This window comes from Quercus lobata, chromosome 12 (assembly GCF_001633185.2).
Source record: "Quercus lobata isolate SW786 chromosome 12, ValleyOak3.0 Primary Assembly, whole genome shotgun sequence".
NCBI lineage: Eukaryota > Viridiplantae > Streptophyta > Magnoliopsida > Fagales > Fagaceae > Quercus > Quercus lobata.
The window spans coordinates 20,172,694-20,193,038 of record NC_044915.1 but is presented as its reverse complement, the minus strand read 5'-3'; the positions used below and the strand labels follow the sequence as shown (position 1 = coordinate 20,193,038).

The window sequence follows — 20,345 nt, the reverse complement described above, 5'->3', positions numbered from 1 at the left end:
ATGCCTTGTGAGGAGCAAAATTCATTTTAGAAGAAAATTCACCACCTCCATCAGATCTAAAAGTCTTGATTTTGAGATCAAGTTGATTTTCTATAGTTATTTTGAAGTGTTTGAAAATATTAAGAACATTAGAATTGAGTTTGAGCAAATATACCCAAGCAAACTTAGTAAAGTCATCAACAAGCATAAGGTAGTATCTAAAGTCATTAACAGACACAATAAGGGCAGGAACCCAAACATCAACATGAATGAGTTTAAGAGATGCTTTAGATTGAATACCAGATTTAACAAAAGGGAATTGGTGCATTTTGCCACCAAGGCAATGTTTACAATGTGTTACAACTGCATGATTGAACTTGAATACATTTGAAGGTTCAAGATTAGAAATAGCAGAATGTAATACATTGTCATTAGGATGTCCTAGTCTATGGTGCCAAAGCAACCATTTATTAGTCCTATTAACATTGAAACCTAAGGAAGAAGTTGTATGAGCAAACTTAGATGGAGCTTGTGTGAAAACAAAATTTCTTTGAGCAGGATTGAATGAAGAGTGTGTGAAGGCAGGACCTTTGGCTTGAAGTTTTGAGTAGATTGGATAGACTCCATTTTCACTCAAGCCCCTGCAAAAGGAGTTTCCCCGTAGGTATATCCTGGATTTTGAGCTCATTAGCATCAAAGTGACAAGAACAATTATTGTGTAAACAGAATTTGTGCATAGACAAGAGGTTCATAGAAATTTTAGGAACATGTAATACATTCCTAAGTATGAATTTGTGATATTTGGTATGGATAGAGGAATTACCTATGCCATTGATTGGAAGAGCTTGACCATTCCCCACAGTGACCTGATCTGTACCCTTATACTGAGTTGGAGTAGTCAAGTTGTTCAAGTTGGAAGTGAGATGATCAGATGTCCCTAAATTAGCCAACCATGGATCTTAGTTATTGGTGATAGCAGAATTGGAAGCAGTCACCATAGCAGCAAGCGTAGAAGGTGGATTCTTGCCTTGATAGGCAAAATCCATCCTATGGTAGCAATCAAGTGCTAGATGGCCATCTTTTCCACAATTTGGCATATAGGTCTACCAAACTCAGTTCTATAAGCTTGGTTGCTTGACTGAGAATTAGGCTGGTTTTGATACTCACCATTGCTGCTGTATGGGACCGGGCCCTAGGCCCATTGTTTTTAGGGTTCTAGGCTTGTGGTGCCGCACAGGGCAGGGCCCCAAGCCCGTTGGGCCTTGGGCCCTAGCCTTGTGATACAACATATGACCTTGTCCCTCTTGACCTATGGCTATGACCCGGATGCACCCCAAGGCCCAATCTGAGCCCAAAAACCGAAATGAGACCATTATGTCTTAAACGTCAAAAGTGAGCCTCTCCCGATCAACTTTGACCGGGAGTGTGATTGTTCAGAGATATAAGATCTCAGCTTCCTGGTATTGCCTTGGGGAATATCGCTGCCATTTCAGAGGCAGGAACTAGTTCTAATGCCATTACCGTTGTTCCCAACAGAACATCCACTTAGGACTTATGGAATTGGACTCCTATTCACACGATTGAGATCAGGAATTAATCATAACACCTCCACTTATCTCAAGCTATAAATAGGAGAATAAAGTGAGAAATGGGGGTTGGTAATTCTGAAGAGAACAGAGAGAGGAAAGGGAGCAGTTTTGCGATAGAAAATAGAAGGATTTGCAGAACAAGAGTGTGTGCAACTGGGTCTCCGAGCATGGGACTACCCACAGTAGGAAATCCAAAGCCCACAATATAAATAGATTGTGAGCCCAAGTATAGGTGGAGTCCATTAGCCTTATTTTGGGTGTGCACAATTGGCGTCGTCTGTGGGAATCTCCTACGTAGCTGTGGTTCTGCTGAGGCTCACACGGGGAAAATGTCTGATGGGTGGTCAGGGAATTACACTAAGAGCAGTTCTGGGAGATCTTCCCAGTGATCTACTTAGAGAGAAAGAAGGTAAAAGAGGTGTAAAGATAAGGAGCACGAGCAGGAGGAAGAGCAGTCCGGCCTTGGAGAAGGGTCGTATCAGACCCACTGAACAATATCAGGTGCTTCAGGGTGTGGGCACTTTGATGAGAGGGACAAGGAACTTGAACGTTTGCATAGATTGGTGAGAGATTTGGAGTTAGAAGCAAGAGGTAGGCATCGAAGGAGGGATCACAAGGAGCGTGCAGAAGGGTTAGCTAACGTGAGTGGATGTTAAAGAGAAAGGATTAATCCGGTTCCCATCGACATCGAGATCGGCCATAGGAATATGCAGACCGAGACTCGATTTTCTCGAAAAGGCGACGACCCTAAAACGCCACCATGGACGCTATGAGTCGTGCGTTATGAAGAGCTGCTCAATCGCCCTTTCAGGGGACATTGAACGAGCTCCTATGCTGAGCATATTCACCCAGCCTCCATTTAACTCTTATGATGGGAAAACGGATCCAGTATAGCATGTAAGCCATTATATCCAGATGATGTCATTACACACTCATAATGACACGCTGATGTGCAACGTGTTCCCTTCAAGTCTTAGGCCAACTACTTTGAGGTGGTTTAATGGATTGAGGAAAGGCTCTATTCACAGCTTTGCCAAGCTAATCCAAGAGTTCGACGTCCAATTTATGACCTGCAGCCGGTGGATGCGTTGCTATCTTTGAAAATAAGGGCCGGGGAAATCCTCTGTAGTTACACCAGCCGGTACTGGGAGCTGTACAACGAGATCGGCAGGGGCAATGAGAAAATCGTGACAAGCACCTTTCGATTAGGATTGCTCGAGGACTCCGAATTGCAAGACTCGTTGACAAGGAGGCCTCCCGAAGATATGAGGCAATTGATGAGGCGTATTGAAGAGTATAAAAGATTGGAAGATGACCGGCAGCAGAACAAAGGCAAGACTTCGATCATAAGTTAGCCACGGCAAGGGGGTTTTTAGTCAAGACCCCAGAAGGATTTGAGGATTCAGGAGCCAAGCGCTTAGGTGGGGGAAGTGAACATGACATTCAAGGAGTTGGTGCACAGGATTGTAGATCGAATCAAGAATGAGCAGTACTTTCGAAGGCCAAACAAGATGGGAAGGGACCCATCAAGGAGAAATCGGAACATGTACTGTACTTACCATAGAGATAAGGGGCATACCACTGAATAATGTAGGGTGTTGAAAGATCATTTAAAGCAGCTAGTAAAAGCGGGGTATTTGAAAATTTTCGTGGTGGACCCAAGGAATCAAGATGCCGAGCAGGGAACTCAACCCCAGGGGAACCCTCTCCCACCCCCATTGGGAGTGATAGAGGTCATCCACACAGCCTCAAGGGGTACCCTAGTGTCCAAAAGGAGAGGGGTACTAACCGTGGTGCCAATAGAGGGTTGCCTGGGTGAGCAGCCTTCTGAGAAGATGTTGAAGCCTACTCGGGAGCCCATCGCCTTCAATGATGATGACCTGGAAGGAACGATCCAAGCACACGACGATGCCTTGGTGGTCATGGCCCGAATAAATGGCTTTATAGTCAAGAAGGTGTTGATAGATCAAGGGAGTGGTGCTGAAGTGATGTATCCCGACCTATTCAACGGGCTTGGCTTGAAGAATGAGGACTTCTCTAAGTACGATACACCCCTGGTGGGGTTTGATGGTCAAATGGCGATCCTAGAGGGGTAGACTTCACTTCCCGTGAATATGGAAGGAAATGAGGTAATGGTGACTTTTATAGTGGTCGCTTCATTTTCTCCATATACGGTAATCCTTGGAAGGCCATGGATTTATGTGATGGGGGCGGTGCCATCCACTCTCCATTAGAAGGTCAAATTTTGTACCGAGCAAGGTATTGCTATAGTATGGGGAAACCTGCAAGTAGTCAGGCAGTGTTTGGTGGCCGCTGTTAACCAGGAGATTAAACAGAAGGAACCGGCCGAAGAGGTTCCCTTATAGCAATTACAGGAACCCCGGGGGGAGATGGGGGCTAGCGGCGCCAAGGACCTGATAAAAGTAAGGATACTACCGGACAATGATAAAAGTTTCCAGATTGAAGCAAGTATGAAGAACGAGGATAGGGTGGGGATGTTGTTGTTTCTTGTACAGAATGTGGACATATTTGCTTAGAGCCCATACGAGGAGCCCGGGGTAGACCCAGAATTCATTGTTCACAAGCTCAACGTGGACCCATTATTCCCTCCCAAGAAGCAGAAGCCGAGGAGATCAGCTAAGGAGCACATCGAAGTAGTTAGGCAATAGGTCAAGAAGTTGAAAGAGGCAGGGGCAGTAAAGGAGGTTTTTTTCCGAGAGTGGCTAGCAAATACCGTAGTGGTAAAGAAGAAGAACGACAAATGGAGGGTCTGTTTTGATTTTATTGATTTGAACCGAGCATGCCCAAAAGACCCATTCCCCATGCCAAAGATTGATCAATTAGTAGATGCCACGTATGGGCACTCGAGGTTGAGTTTTTTTGGATGCCTTCCAGGGTTATCATCAAATCGCCCTTGCCATCGAGGACCAGGAGAAAACAACTTTCATATCCCCTGATGCCAATTTCCACTATACCGTTTGCCGTTTGGGCTAAAGAATGTTGGAGCCACTTATTAGCAAATAATGACGAGAATGTTCAGAGATAAGATTGGGCGTATAGTGGAGGTGTATATTGTCAATATGGTGGTTAAGAGCAAACGGGAGGCGCAGCATATTGACGATCTTAGAGAGGTGTTCGAAGTGCTCCAGCAACACAAGCTGCGCCTCAATACCGACAAGTGTGTTTCCGAGGTGGGGGCTAGCAAGTTTCTAGGGTACATGATCACTAGCCAAGGAATAGAGGTCAACCTTGATCAGATTGAAGCTGTAGAGCGCCTCAAGCCACCAAGTAATCCAAAGGAAGTCCAAGTACTGATCCGTTTGTTAGCTGCGCTTAATCGGTTTATTTCTAAGTTTGCCGACCGCTGCTGTCCATTCTACTAGCTCTTAAAGAAGTGGAAGGGATTCTAATGGAACGAGGAGTGTGAAAAGGCTTTTCGAGATTTGAAGGAATATTTGGCGCGGGTGCCTATGTTAACGGCCCCAGAACCCAGGGTTGATTTGTTCATGTATCTCTCAGTGTTTGACCACACTGTAAGTGCCGTGCTTCTTAGGGATTAGGGAGTGCAACAACTAGTATATTATGTCAACAAGACCTTGGTTGATGCCGAGACGAGGTACTTACCTCTGGAAAAGTTGGTGTTAGCACTAGTGCATGCCACAAGGAAGCTACCTCATTATTTTCAAACTCACACCATCTATGTACTAACCGAGTATCCCTTGCAATCTTTATTGAAGAGATCCTACTATACGGGCAAAATAGTTAAGTGGGGAACTCAGCTAGGCTCTTTTGACATTAGGTACAGGCTAAGAACTTTGGTGAAGGGTTAGGTTCTGGCTGACTTTGTCGTGGAGTTCTCCCCTAGGAAGGAAATGGAAGTTGTTTGTCATGTGGAGGTTCACCCGTGGAAGGTGTTCGTGGACTATACATCTAGCGCCATGGAGGCTGGGGTCGAAATTGTTATCATTACCCTAGAAGGGATGAGATTAGAGCATTCTTTGAGATTGGGTTTTAGGGCCTCCAACAATGGAGCCGAGTACGAAGCTCTGCTTGCCAGATTAAAGGCTGTTCGGGATATGGGAGCTCTAGAAGTTGAGGTTTATTTAGATTCCTGATTGGTGGTTAATCAGGTGCAAGGCAGTTTTGAAGCTAGGGATCCCTGAATGATAGAGTACTTGCGAGTGGTAAGGCAGGTTATGAACCAATTTTCGAAGGCAAAGGTTATTTAAGTGGCCAGGGGGCAGAATCGACATGTGGACTCACTAGCCACTTTAGTGTCATCACTGACCAAGGAGGTACCACGGTTAATCAAAGTGGAGCTCGTGGCAGAACCAAGTATAAGTGCAAGGATAGATGTTGCAGTAATGGGGACATCCGAACCATGCTGGATGGACCTGACCGTTGACTTTTTGGCCGAGGAACTAGTGCCGGATGACAAAAAGGAAGCTAATCGGATGCACAGGGTAGCTCCTCAGTACTGGTTATCAGCGGACCGTAGGCTGTACTGGAGGTTCTTTGGGGGGTCGTACGTTCTATGCTTGCGCCCCAACATGTTAATGAGCTCTTGATCGAACTCCATGAGGGGGTGTGCGGCAGTTATATTGGGGGATGCTCATTGGCACACCGAGCAATGACCTAGGGATTCTGGTGGCCACAGATGCAAAAGGATGCTGCTGAATATGTGCGGAAATGCGAACAATGTCAAAAGCATGCCCCATTGATCCATCAGCCAGCAAGAAGTTTGAACCCTATCAGTAGCCCATGGCCCTTTGCACAATGGGGGCTAGACATTGTTGGTCCATTCCCCCGGGCTACGGGTAATCGCAAGTTTGTTTTAGTGGCCGTGGACTACTTCACTAAGTGGGCAGAGGCTGAGGCACTGGCTAATATCCGAGACATGGATGTTAAGAAGTTTGTGTGGAGAAACATAGTGACAAGATTTGGGGTGCCGGAGTCCTTAGTGTCTGACAATGGGTTGCAGTTTGATAGCAAAGCCTTTCAAAAAATTTGCAGCGATCTCGGTATCAAGAACAAGTATTCCACACCGGCATATCCGTAAAGTAATAGTCAAGTTGAAGCCACTAACAAAGCAATCGTAGGTAGGTTAAAGAAAAGATTGAAGGGCGCTAAGGATAGGTGGGCTGAGGAGCTACCCAACGTTTTGTGGGCATACCGGATAACTCCTAGAAGATCCATGAGAGAAACTCCATTTTCCCTTACATACAAAGCTGAAGCAGTCATATCGGCTGAGGTGAATTTGTGTAATGCTCGGGTTGCAGGATTCATCCCTGCTGAGAATGATAAATTAATGGTGAAGCATCTGACTAGTTAGAAGAGTGTCGGGAAATGGCTACCATACAACTAGCGGAGTACCAATTGAAGCTTGCCCAGAGGTATAACAGGGATTTGAAGAGGAGAGAATTTAGTGTGGGAGAGTTGGTACTTCGAAGGGCGGTAGGAAACACGCAGGAAAGCTAGCCCCGACCTGGGAGGGACCTTATAAGGTTACTGCCATTGCTGGCGCGACTGCGTACTATCTGGAGAACTTGGATGAAAGACCACTTCCCCGACCATGGAACATTCACAACTTGAAGAAGTTTTATCATTGACCATCAGTACATATGAGTATGAGTTAAGTACAATGTCATATGTATACAATATTGAGCAATATGAGAGCAATGTCTGTCCTTGCAGGTGTATTCATACTCTTGGCTCCATCATTATTAACTTTTATATCCCAGTCAACAAACGCGAATGACATTAAATTTCAAACTATTTTAAAGGCTAAAACCTGCTCCCGGTTCAATCCTAATCACTAAGCAAGTGGAAACCTTATATCGAATTCTTCTAAGGACTAAAACCTACTCCCGGTTCAATCCTAATCACTGAGCAGGTGGAAATCTTATATTAAATTATTCTAAGGACTAAAACCTACTCCTAATTCGATCCTAATCACCGAGCAAATGGAAACCTTATATCAAATTATTGTAAGGGCTGAAACCTGCTCCAGTTTGATCCTAATCACCGAGCAAGTTGAAACCTTATATCAAATTCTTCTAAGGACTAAAACCTGCTCCCGATTCGATCCCAATCACCGAGTAGGTGGAAACCTTATATCAAACTATTCTAGGGGTTTAAGCCTGCGCCCGGTTCGATCCTAATCACCGAGCAGGTGGAAACCTTATATCAAATTATTCTAAGGGCTAAAGCTTGCTCACGGTTCGATCCTAATCGCCGAGCAGGTGGAAACCTCATATCAAACTATTCTAAGGGCTGAAACTTGCCCCCGATTCGCTCCTAATCACTGAGTAAGCGGAATCTTTACGTCAAATTATTCTTAAGTCAAAAACCTGTTCCTCGGGCAGATGGACACCTTATAGTAAATTTACCTAGCAATAAAAATCCTATTTTCGACCAGGCCCAATAACTTATCAAGCGGGAACCTAACATCTAATTTCCTCAAGGACGGAAGCCGAGCATTCATTTTTAACACAAGCATGTGTCAAATTCAACCCTTAATGCTAGGTAGGCGCGAGCTTAGTGCTAATTCTTTTTTCTAGATACAGCAAACCTTTTTCAATTCGGCCCCGGTCACTGTACAAATAAAGATATAGCCTATCTATTCAAAGACAAGCGAGAATAATAATAACAATAATAATAAGGCGCAGCAGGAAAAAAATAACTTAGTAACAATGTGATGATCATTTATAAAAGTAGCTAAAGTAATTGTTTGGTTACTAATCAAATGAAGCAAACGGAAATAAAAGTTAAATAATTGTTCTGTTACCACAGCCCGGTGACTATGGGCAAACCAAACGAATAGAAGGAGAAATCAAACACAAGTAAAATAAATACAAAGGCAAGCTAAAAATTTGAGTATCAGACTGAAGGATCAGTGGGCGGGAACTGAACTCCGTCCTCGGCTTGTCATTCTAAGACATCCTTGATTGGCTGATCGGCGGAAGGTTGTTGGGCTTGTGCGCCTTCGACAGCATTGAGGTTGTTGGTAACCTCGAGATCAACAGTCTCCACATGGGTGTCAATTGTGTGCACCAGCTCCCTCATACTCGGGGTATCTTCTTCATTAAAGCACCAACTTGACTCTGAACGAGGGGAGGAGGAGCCGGGTATGGAATTTGCTCTGGGTTCCTCAATGGGGAATCTTCGGCCACTCCCATTGCTTGCAGTGCTACCAGTCACCCCTCCTCGAACCTATGAAGCTAGGCTTGATGAATAATAGGCTCCACGAAGTTTTCAGCATTCGCGAAGCCTTCATTGTACCACTTTTCCTCGCAGGCTTCAAGGGCCGCTTTCAAGTCAGCGATCTCATTAGCGTAGGCCAAATTTAGGCTTTCTGTCTCTGCCAGTTTAAGCTTTGTGCCCCCCAACCTTACCTCCATCTCGATCAACTTTTTCTCTGCCACCAACCGGGCTTTCTCCACAGACTGCACCTTCTTCTCGGTAGCCTTAGCAGCTTTGCCCTTCTCCTTTACCATGGCAACCACAACGTCCTTGAGAGCCTTCTCCCATTCGGCGACCTCAGCAGTTTCCTTCAACCTTTCGTCAATGACGTGGGTCAGTTGCGCGGCCTGATAATGCAACAGTAACAAGTACCGCCTAGCCAACGATTCCTTAGTCCCACCGAGAAGAAGTGGACATCCTCGGGTAATAGGAGGCCCTGCACCAAGCTCCGGGTGACCTGCCCCCCTTCGCCCTAGGCCCATGTCCTCATGCTGTCAGACAACGGCAGAGACTTGTCACCAAGTTTGAAGGTGGTCTGCCAACCCACCTCGATCTGAGAAGAGGACGCCATGTGGGTCCCAACCTAGGCAGTTGGTTGAGAACTACCAGCCGACTCCCGGATTATGATCCCGCCGGATACTCAGGAAGGAATCCGTAAGGGAGTGTTATTTGGAACTCTGGGTGGTTGGTTGGTAGTGCGTTGCCTTTTTCTAGCACGGCCGGTAAGAGGAGGGGGAGTCAGATCCCTGCCTTGGGGCTGTTAAGGCTGAGCTGTAAGGTGGGTACCGGGCAAAAACCATTTAATGATCATTGTACACTTAGTCACCATCTTGTCACCTTGACCGACCTCTGCTTTCGAAGAATTAACCGACTCGGCTGCTGCTGGCTCAGCTATTTAAATCGAGGCTTCGCGCTCTCCAATGTGTACTTGGACTCTGTAGTCCTGGGATACAAGATCAACTGAGGTATGCCTTACCAGTGCAAGAGAATCCGCGGTGGTATATCGGGGGCCGAGGTCCCGGGTTTCACCAACGGTTAGCTGAGGAGAAAGGAGATTGGCATGCCGTACGTCTATGTACGATAGCAAAGGGTTGTCCAACAACAAAGCTTGCCCAAAAGGCTGCCAAGTAGTGTAGACGGGAGTGCAGCCGAGTATGAGATGCGATGCTCAGAGTTGTTCGTCTGAATTCATAAATATTTCGGACCAAAGCACAAAGTTCAGATCCCTCACGTGCACTACTCTAATGTCCGGCCTAAACCTTCTGCCGTCTATAGCAAAATAATACAAGAAATGGTTAGTGCCTGTACTGACTAACTTCACGCGGTGATAATGGGCAGGGGAGCTTGTTGGCAAGCTAGTTGCCGCTCACCCTAACGTATTCCCCCGCTAACTTTCTGTTAGAATCGGGTAGGTATGAAATAAGTCATACCCATACATCCCTAGCCTTTAAGTAATAGTTAGACTTGAGATTGCCACACAAACCATACTTGAAGTTTATGTCGTGGTGGTTTAACTGTAACCTGTATATCTGATTCAACCTACTGATGCAACTTATGACCAGGTAAAAATTAGGGGGAAGTTGGTCTGGACATAAACCATAAAACCTAAGAGTATTAAGCAAGAGAGGGTTCACGAGAAACCTAACCCCCCCCCCCCTCTAGGATAGCCATCAAAGGGAAGAACACTGTATTAGACCTAGAACGTCGATGGAGAGCGATATCGCCCTCATGGCAATAAGCCACATCCACCTCCCTAGAGATGTTGAAAACCTCTCTAAAGTTAGCTAAGGACGTCTCAGTGGACAAAAGGTGGGAAAATCCCATTCTTAAACTCTAAAGCGAAAGGAAAAAATTGAAATAGGAAGGAGTAGAGAAACTTACTGTGGGCTCTAGGAAGGGGTGATCTTGATTGAAGGATTTGTGCACGGGAGAAGAATGCTGGGTAGAGAGAAAGTTTGGAGAATAGGAAAGCAAAAAGTGATCTGAGGAAGGAACAGGGACTATTTATAGGATGGGAGCATTTAATGGGGGAGAGAGGCGGGAAAAACCTTCTGAACTTTTTTTGTAATCCCCACACGCGCGACCTCGGTTCGCAAACCGCCAAGTTATGATGGCGGTTAATCCTGATAGCCTGGCGTAACGCCCCTTTCTAGAGCACATTAGTGACCATCCTATCCATTCAGTATCTGATGCTTGGGCTTCTCAAGAGATCCCTGGCGCTTGTCATCCTTGATTCGTTCCTAGGATCTTGACACGAATCAAGGGGGGGCTATTGTACAGTCTTGGGCCCATTGTTTTTAGGGTTCTAGGCTTGTGGTGCCGCACAAGGCAAGGCCCCAAGCCCGTTGGGCCTTAGGCCCTAGCCTTGTGATACAACGTATGACCCTATCTTTGTGGACTTATGGCCATGACCCAGATGCACCCCGAGGCTCGATCTGAGCCCAAAAACCGAAATAAAACCATTCTGTCTTAAACGTCAAGAGCAAGCCTCTCCTGATCAACTTTAACCTAATCGAGAGTGTGATTGCCCGGAGATATAAGATCTCGGCTTCCCAGTATTGCCTTAGGGAATATCGCTGCCGAGCAGCATTTCGGAGGCAGGAACCATTTCCAATGCCATTACCACTGTTCCCAACTAAACATCCACTTAGGACTAATGGAATTGGACCCCCATTCACACGAGTGAGATCAGGAATTAATCATAACACCTCCACTTATCTCAAGTTATAAATAGGAGAATAGAGTGAGAAGTGGGGGTTGGCAATTCTGGAGAGAACAGAGAGTGGAAAGGGAGTAGTTCTGTGAAAGAAAAGAGAAGGATTTGAAGAATAAGAGTGTGTGCAACTGGGTCTCCGAGCACAGGACTACCCATAGTAGGAAATCCAAAGCCCACAATATAAATAGATTGTGAGCCTGAGTATAGGTGGAGCTCGTTAACCTTATTTTGGGTGTGCACAGCTGCCATATTTGCCACCACCTCTTCCCCTATTGGATCCATTTCTTCCCCTTCCTCTTCCATTATCTTGATTCTGAGTGTTGCCTCTATTAGACTTAGAGCTAGAAGCAAACATAGCTAGAGATTGAGGAGTAGACTCAATGTTCTCTGTCATAGCCAATTCTTCACTTTGTAACATAATAGAAAGTTGCTCATAAGTGATTGGATAACTCCTAGTTCGTATAGCTGAACAGAAGTGAGAAAAATCCTTTGGTAAACCTCAAAGAACAATACAGATAAGTTCTTCATTATCAACCACAACACCTACAGCAAGAAGCTTGTCTCTTGCAATCTTGATCTTCTGCAAGAACACATTCACAGAATCACTCCCTTTCTTAAGACTTTGCAGCTTAAGCTTCAAATTCAGAATGTTAGCCCTTGAAGTGGAGGTTAACCTTTGCTCCAAAATGTTCCAGACCTCCCTAGAGCTTGTAATTCCAACCACAAGAGAGAAAACTTGTGTTGTCAGTGTGGAATTGATCAAAGACAGTAAAGCCTTATCTTTGATTCTCCAAGCAGAAAACTCAGGATTCATAGTAGAAATGCCTTGATCATCAAACATAAACTGACAAAGCTGTGGCACATTACCATTAATGTGATCAAACAATGAATAAGCTTCGAGAATAGTGACAAGTTGATGCCTTCATGATATATAGTTTGTGTAATCTAGCTTGATTGACATCAGATTTGACATATTAGAAAGGAGTAGTAATGGAGATGGTGGTGGTGGTGTGTGAGTCACAGTGGTTGTGTTAGAAGTAGAGGTTGTAGAAGCTGTGGAAGCCATGGATAATGGCTCTGATACCATGAAAGAAAAGCTAAAGCTTGAGAGAAAGAGAATGAAAAATAGAGATAAGAACTCTCTTGAAGTTGTATTAAATGATCTTTTTGAAGTATATACTGAGTATCTATTTGTAGGACTTCATAATAATACACGTGGATTAAATCCTAACAAACTTGTAACTAATCATTCTAACAGAATCTAAAGGAAGGAATAAATATATAGTTTGTTATAGGGAAAATATCTGAAACTAGATAAGGATAAGAATTTTGCATATTGTTCAGCAATGAAGACTTTTGAGCACAGGATCAGTGAAGAGCAAATGTTGAGTTAGTTACTAAAGCTGTGTTGGTTTAAGTAAAATGGCATTGTACTCTTTAAATGAAACGCTGTCGTCTTGACTAAATCAAAATAAGACCCATGCTTCACTAACTTTAATGGTGTCGTTGCACGTGCCTCACTAATTCAAAAAATTGACGTTGCTCAACTAGCCGTTGCAAGCACTATTTAGTTGTCTTCCTCTTTCAATTACATCTCCTTTTATAATACAAAAAGTCTTACATCTCTACATAGTAAGAATTGTAAAAATATGCAAGCAATTATAAAAGAGCGATTATTGGAGGAGATAATGTGATTGCTCCTTTAGAGGGCTTTAATAGTAATGGAGGTTAACAAAGACCAGATTTGGTATTAAGGGAGTGACTGCTTTGATTATATTGTGTGAATGTTTCTTTAGAAGATCCTGAAGAGCCACATTTGATCAGCGGACCTTCAGTGAATTTGGCCAACTAAGAGATTGCAGACTGTCAATAAAATAGGTCGTCTATAACACTAATGACCGTTACGCACATTAATGATCCGGCCCTAAATCCTTTCCTTAACTAGGTCTAAATGTTATAGGCTCCAGTAGAAAGTCTTAGACAACTAAGCTGACCGTTGTAAAACCATTACAAGACTTTAAACAAGGATATAATGGCATTCAACAAGCTATTCAAAGCCTCCAACATCTGGCACAATAAATACCCCAAGCATTTATTCACAGACATGCTATATAAAGCAAACAACAACAGGTAAGCAGGACATCTACGCATACACTTACACACTATACTCAGACTATCTCTGACATTATTCTATTTCTCAAGGAGATAAACTAACTTAAGTATCGAAGGCACCCCCGGGACCTCAGGTGCCCTCTTACATTGTTCCTTTGAAACAAGTACTGACGGTCATCCATATCATTGACAAGGAGCATACTGACAAGCTGCAATTTTTTGCTTCATCAATTTGGCGTCGTCTGTGGGGAATGATCGAGTTGCAATTCTTTCCGACAAGTCATTGTATCTCTATCGACAAAGTTCCTCGTGACACATGGACACTTTCACTTCATCACCTCCTATGGATTCAACCATTATGGCTGAGCAGATCCGAGCTTAAACATCTAATGTCCAAAAGTTGATGAAGCAAAACGTGAAATTCAAACAGCAAGAATGTCTCGAGAACCGAAGACATCCTAAGAACAGCAATGCTTTCTCTGGTGCGATGTAATCGGGACAATGGCGAAGACCACAGCCTAACCAGTAGTAAAGCCACCTCTAAACGAACTAGGCAAACCACACCCAATAAGGATCAGATGGTGGAAGCCATAAGAAAAGAGCTAGATGAGGTAAGGAGTGCTATGAAAACTGCCATAAACCCTGGTGGCATGCTTAAGAAGACAAGCTCACCTTTCACTACCAAGTTACTCGAGTGCCCTCTTCCCCTCAAGTTTAAACTTCCACAATTGGAGGTCTATGATGGCATGAAAGATCCTCTTGATCACGTTGGTGCATCCAAAACAATCCTAGACCTTCAGCAAACACCAAACATGGTAAAATGCAGATCCTTCCCAGCCACCCTTAGGGGGGTTTCTAGAGAATGGTTTAGCAAGTTACTAGCGACCTCAATTGATAACTTTAAGCAGTCAAGCGACTCTTTTGTTCGTCAATTCAATGGAGGCCAGCAGCACAAAAGGCTCACTTCATACTTGCTAACCATAAAGCAGCAAGAAGGAGAAACCCTAAGGGAATATGTAAGGTGCTTTAACGAGGCAGTGCTAGAGATTGACAAGGGTGATGACCAAGTTATAATGACGACCTTTTAAGCAGGGCAAGTCGATCTAGATCTTACTTCCTCTCTAGGAGAAACACACCAACGTCAATGACAAACCTGTTGTTCAAAATCTAGAAGTGTGTGAATGAGGAAGATGTCTTGGTCGTTAAGAGCCTAATAGGCAAGCGAAAGAACGACGAGGAGATTTATTTGTAGAACGGAAAGAAGGACCGTAAACTCAATCCTTCAGACAGCCAAACTAACAAGACTAGCCCAAAGACAATAAAGAAGAGATTGAACTTTACGCCTCTACTAATGCCTGTTGATAAGATTCTTATACAAATCAAGGACGACCCAACCCTGAAGTGGCCAAAGCCCTTAAGCTCGAGGCCAAAGGGTAGAAATTCTTGGAAGTACTGCCGATTCCACGAAGGTTATGGTCATTCCACTAACGAATGTCATGAATTGAAGGGGCAAATTGAGGAATTCATTCAGAGTGGCAAACTCCAGGAGTTCATAAAAAAGGATTATCAACCCAGACCAAATACAGACGGTGTGTCCAATGACAACCAGAAGGAAGAACGGGATTGATGATGCAAAGAAAATCAGTAGGTTGAATGCTCCGGGCTTCAATTGACTAGTAATTGCTTGGAAGGCCTGAAAAGAAAAACACACGATCAAAGGTAACCGGGGTTAACCGGCCAAGAACTTTCCGATGCTTAAGTTAGTTTCTCTCTTAAATTCTAGAGTTCCAACTTTTTAGAAGTTGTGAAAACTTACCTCCATTTGATGTGGAAGAGTGCTTATATAGTGTGCCTTTAAAGCAGTTAATTGTCTCATAACTTCCCCTATATTTGAGGAAGTCAGAAGGTTCAGGGTTAACTTCCACAACCGCTATAGGAGTTAGAATGTTCAATCTTATCTTCTACAATTGTCGTTGGAAGTTAAGTACTTAGTAGGAAGTTATAGTGATGAACCAAGATCTTGCTCATGCTTCAAAATAATAACACGTGGTTCGATTCACTAGCTTTTGTAGATAAATCTTTCTGGAACTTTCCCAAGTGTCGAGGGTTGTCCAGGTGCTTTCCTGATGGACAACCCTTGCCCATGGATGATCGTCCTACTAGGGATGACCATCCTTGTCTTCTTGACCTAGACGACTCTTATGGACGAATTGGAGTTGGTTTAATTTTCAATTCACCATCAGGGATCATCCAAAACCAACGGTAGGGGAACCCAGATGATTACTAGAGGACCATTTACTAGAGGTTCATACTAAAGGAAGCTTATCAGAGATAAGTCAACTACGTCCATGTGACTCGGCTAGTGTCGAAGTGTCGTTATGCAGATGACATTCCCTTCTCTAAACAAGATGCAAGAAAAGTTCGGCAACTATACAGTGATCTCCTTGTCACCATGTTAGCCTTTGAGGAATTCAATACAAAAAGGTATGGATGGATAACGAAGGATCTGTTGATATCATGTGTATGATGATCTACCAACGAATGAAGCTAGATCAGAAATGACTCCAGCCATTTGAAGTCTTAAGTCTACCCAAAGGACATCATCCCCTTATCCATCCCGACGAGCAGTTATCCAACGCAATTAATAAAGCAAGTAGATTTCTTGGCGATCAACTATCCTCCCATTTATAATGTCATCCTAGGACAACCAATTATCAATCATCTAAAAGCAGCAATCTCCACCCATTGCCTCAAAGTGAAATTCCCAACAGGATTAGAGAAATCAATGGAGGTTAACCCCTGGATAGAGAATGTTGTAATACAGTGTTGGTGTCCAAAGATAAACCATCCTTGAATAATAGAAGAAGAATCAGAGACGAACGTCTAAGAATCTAAGCCAGCGAAATTGATCCAATTTCCGTTGAAAGAAGGAATCACAAACTTCTTAAAGGAAAATTTAGATGTCTTTGCCAAGAGCTACAAAGACATGCATCGAATTGGAAGACGAGTAATTGAATACCGCTTGAATGTCCATCTGACCAAGAGGCCCGCTCAACAAAAACGACGAATATTGGCCCAAGAGCAAAACAAAGCAATAATAGAGAAGGTTACAATCAGGTACTCATGAGTGAGGAAGACCAAAAGAAGACCTCGTTAGTAACCAGCTGAGGTCTACTTTATTACAAAGCCATGCCCTTTAGCTTGAAGGATACAAGAGCTACATGCCAAAGGCTGGTAAGTCACATGTTCAGCAAGCAGATAGACAGAAACGTAGAAGTATATATGGACAACATGCTCGTAAAGAGCGCAAAGTCCCATCTTAACGACTTCCAGGAGACCTTCAATACTTTAAGGAGGTAGCAAATGAAGCTAAACCCAACCAAATATGTATTTAGAGTCTTTTCGAAAAAATTCCTCGGTTTCATGGTCTCTTAACAAGGGATTGAAGCAAAGCCAGAAAAGGTTTGTCTCTAAAGCTACAGATAAGTGCCTGCCTTTCTCTACAACCTTTAAGCAGGTCTTCCAGTGGACGGACGAGTGTGAAGCAGCCTTTCAAACCCTCAAGGAGTATTTAGCAAAACCTCCACTCTTGAGCCCATCAATGCAAGGAAAAGATCTGTTCTTGTACCTGATTGTATCCCAAACAACAATCAATTCAGCCTTGATTGGTGAAGAGAACAAGATCCAGCGGCCGGTCTACTACACAGGTCAAGATTTTCAAGGGGTTGAGATGGAATACCCAAGGATGGAGAAATTGGCACTTGCTTTGCTCGTCGCACCGAGGAAGCTTCATCCTCACTTTCAAACTCATGCCATCATTGTAATGAAGAGCCAGGCCGTTAAAAAGTCTATGAGTAGTCCCGATGCAGCAGGGCGCATGATTCGATGGGCGATCGAGCTCAATTAACTTGACATTGAGCACAAGCCGAAGATAACAGTCAAAGCTCAAGCTTAGGCAGACTTCAGTGTTGAAATCACGCTTCCAAAACGAGACCTTACGACGGAATACTGGATAGCATATGCAGAGTATGAGGTCGCCCTCACTAGCTTGAGAATAGCCAAAGTCCTGGGGGCAAAAGACTTCAAATTGAAAATCGACTCCAAGCTTGTCGTTGGACAGATGACCAACGAATACGAAAGGCGAAAGAGGAACGAATGCAAAAGTATTTAAGACTAAATCAATAATTGGTTGACTACTTTGATAATGTCAGGGTTGAACAGATCCCAAGGGAAAGCAACTTCGAAGTTGACAAAATTGGCTAGGCTGGCCTAATCTTGTAATGTCACAGACCATCAAGGAGTACACTTGGAAATACAAATGACCTCAAGCATGGAAGGACTACAAACTTTTCCAATTCAAGGAAGATTATTGTTTGCAGGTTAGGAATCCCAAGAGTGATCATCTCAGATAATGGTCGTCAGAAAATTCTGTGGAAATTTTGGCATCAAGAACCATTATTCGTCACCTGGGAACCCCCAAGTAAACAGTCAGACAGAAGTCACAAATCGAACTTCAATGTAGATCATCAAAGCTCGACTAGAGGGAGAAAATGGGGCTATGATGAGGCTTTCAACAACTAAAGCTAAAAACTGAATTGCCTACTTGAAGTCAGAAACGAGGAGTGGTTCGAGACCAGTAGAAGACGTCGAAACATCAGATAAGCAGAAATTTTATTAAAGCGCATTTCTTTTGAGCATTTCTTTTCAGTCAAGTTATTTCCCTTACAACCCCCTTATTAAGGTGAATGAAATAAAAGAGCTTCCAAGCTATTCAAGTACTTGATTGGTCAAAAGTAATATGAGCTCCAAGGACGATTAATCAAAGCTCCACTATCAAGCACAAAGCTTCAGTAGCAAGTCCATGATACAGATTCTATCGACGAGCATAAAGTTCAAGTAGTCAATCTACATCAAATCGTCGACACAGATTCTACTGACAAGTATCAACTCAAGTAGTCAATCTACATCAAGTCTTCGGTATAGATTCATCAGATAAGCATAAGCTTAGGTAGTCAATCTACATCGAACCAACGATACAAATTCTACTAAAGAGCATAAGCTCAAGCAATCAATCAACATCAAAATGGATACCATTGACGAGTATCAACTCAAGTCGAAAATCTAGGATACGAACTCTACTGCCAAGAACAACTCTGAGCTACAAAGCTTCACTACTATGAAAGAGCAAATCTTCAAGTAGCCAGTTTAAGCCTACACAGTGATACAAACTTTACTATCAAATCTTCAGTAGCCAGTCTACATCGTCTCAAAACTTTAAAATTCATTGACAAGCACAAATTCACACAGCCAACTCGTAACGTCCTTACAAAGCTTCAACAGCATGTTTTCACCACAATTGATGGTTCAAACTCAATTGCTAAGCTAAACTTTACGAACAAGCTTGAATTATGTCTTTTATTGACGAAATTAAAGCTCAAATACATGTCATCCCAACTCTATTTGATGAGTTTAAAGATGATTAAGCTTATGCTATCTCTATAAATTTTTTATAGCCTATTTGTAGCATAACATTGTTACAAACTCTAGTGATCACATGACAAACCTCAAAAGCTATAAAATTCCTAAGGAAATAATATCAAGTTTCAAACAGCAAGCTTTAGAGTGGAAATCATGATAGCAAACAAAGCACGAAATATAAGGGCCTCAAACAAAGAGGCAACCATTGTTTTTAAACAAAATATGCCTTAGGGCAGTTAGTATTGTCAAGCAAAGTAAGCCTCAAAACATAGAGGCAACCACTATTTGGAAACAAAAGCCTCAAAACAGGAGGAACCCATTGTTCATAACTTTGGAATAATGGAAATAAAAAAATAAAACAAAAAAACAACTAAGCTTGCTCTAAGGGAAGATCTGTAGAAGTAATGACGATCTGACTATCAGCACCCTCGTCAATAGCCTCACCTCCTCTAGCAGCAGCAACATCTACAGCAACAGTTTCAACTTCAACTTCAGCTTCAATATCAGCAAGGACAAAAGCAACCCCTTTAGTAGCTCAACTTTCCTCTTCCTTGGCTTCAATAACAATCATCTCTGTGTGACCAATTTCAAAATCCAAAGATGAGAAGTAAATGGCTTCCCCCTGATGCTTCAACATCCACCTACGTAGAAGCTCAAAGCCCTTGAAGTACTGGTGGAATAGAAGGTCAGAATAATGTTCGGACTCTTGGAACTAAGAAATCACCTCGTCCCTGGCCTCAGCAGTCCGAAGGAGAGCAGTTTGGAGTTCATCGTCCTTTTGAGCGATGAGTTTCTTCTCAACCTTTAAGGCCTTCTTAAGCTCATCTACCTTTTCTTTGGATTTCATGGCCTAGTCCATAGCTTCCACTAAATCCTTCCTCAGTCGTGAACTTTCAGCCTCAGCAGACTTGGCCTTAGATAGAGCGACAACCACTTTCTCTTCAACACTCAAGTAATCAGTTGTCAATCGTCAGTTGAAGGGATTCACCAAGGACCTAGAAGACAAAGACATGGCTAAAATCTCATATTTCTGCGGAATGAAATCCAAGGAGGAAAGAAAAGAAAAATAAACAACATACCTGCACCAACTTGTGGATATGACGATTGACGAGCTCGTGAGAAGGTACAGCAAAAAGGCCACTCAGCTCCTCGTCAATGATGACATTATGGGCTTGGCCAACGGCAATAGCTGGGTCCTCCCAAACACTCTTCCCGACCTTGCCCTTCCC

General features: G+C 43.4%; 1 protein-coding gene across 1 annotated transcript; it reads left to right on the top strand.

Moving 5' to 3' along the window:
* The first annotated feature begins 3,004 nt into the window (after nucleotides 1–3,004).
* Nucleotides 3,005–3,664, top strand: LOC115970367. Its single transcript, XM_031090007.1, has 2 exons — nucleotides 3,005–3,114; nucleotides 3,163–3,664. Exons 1-2 carry the CDS (start codon nucleotides 3,005–3,007, stop codon nucleotides 3,662–3,664), a joined length of 612 nt encoding a protein of 203 aa, XP_030945867.1.
* Nucleotides 3,665–20,345: the final 16,681 nt, after the last annotated feature.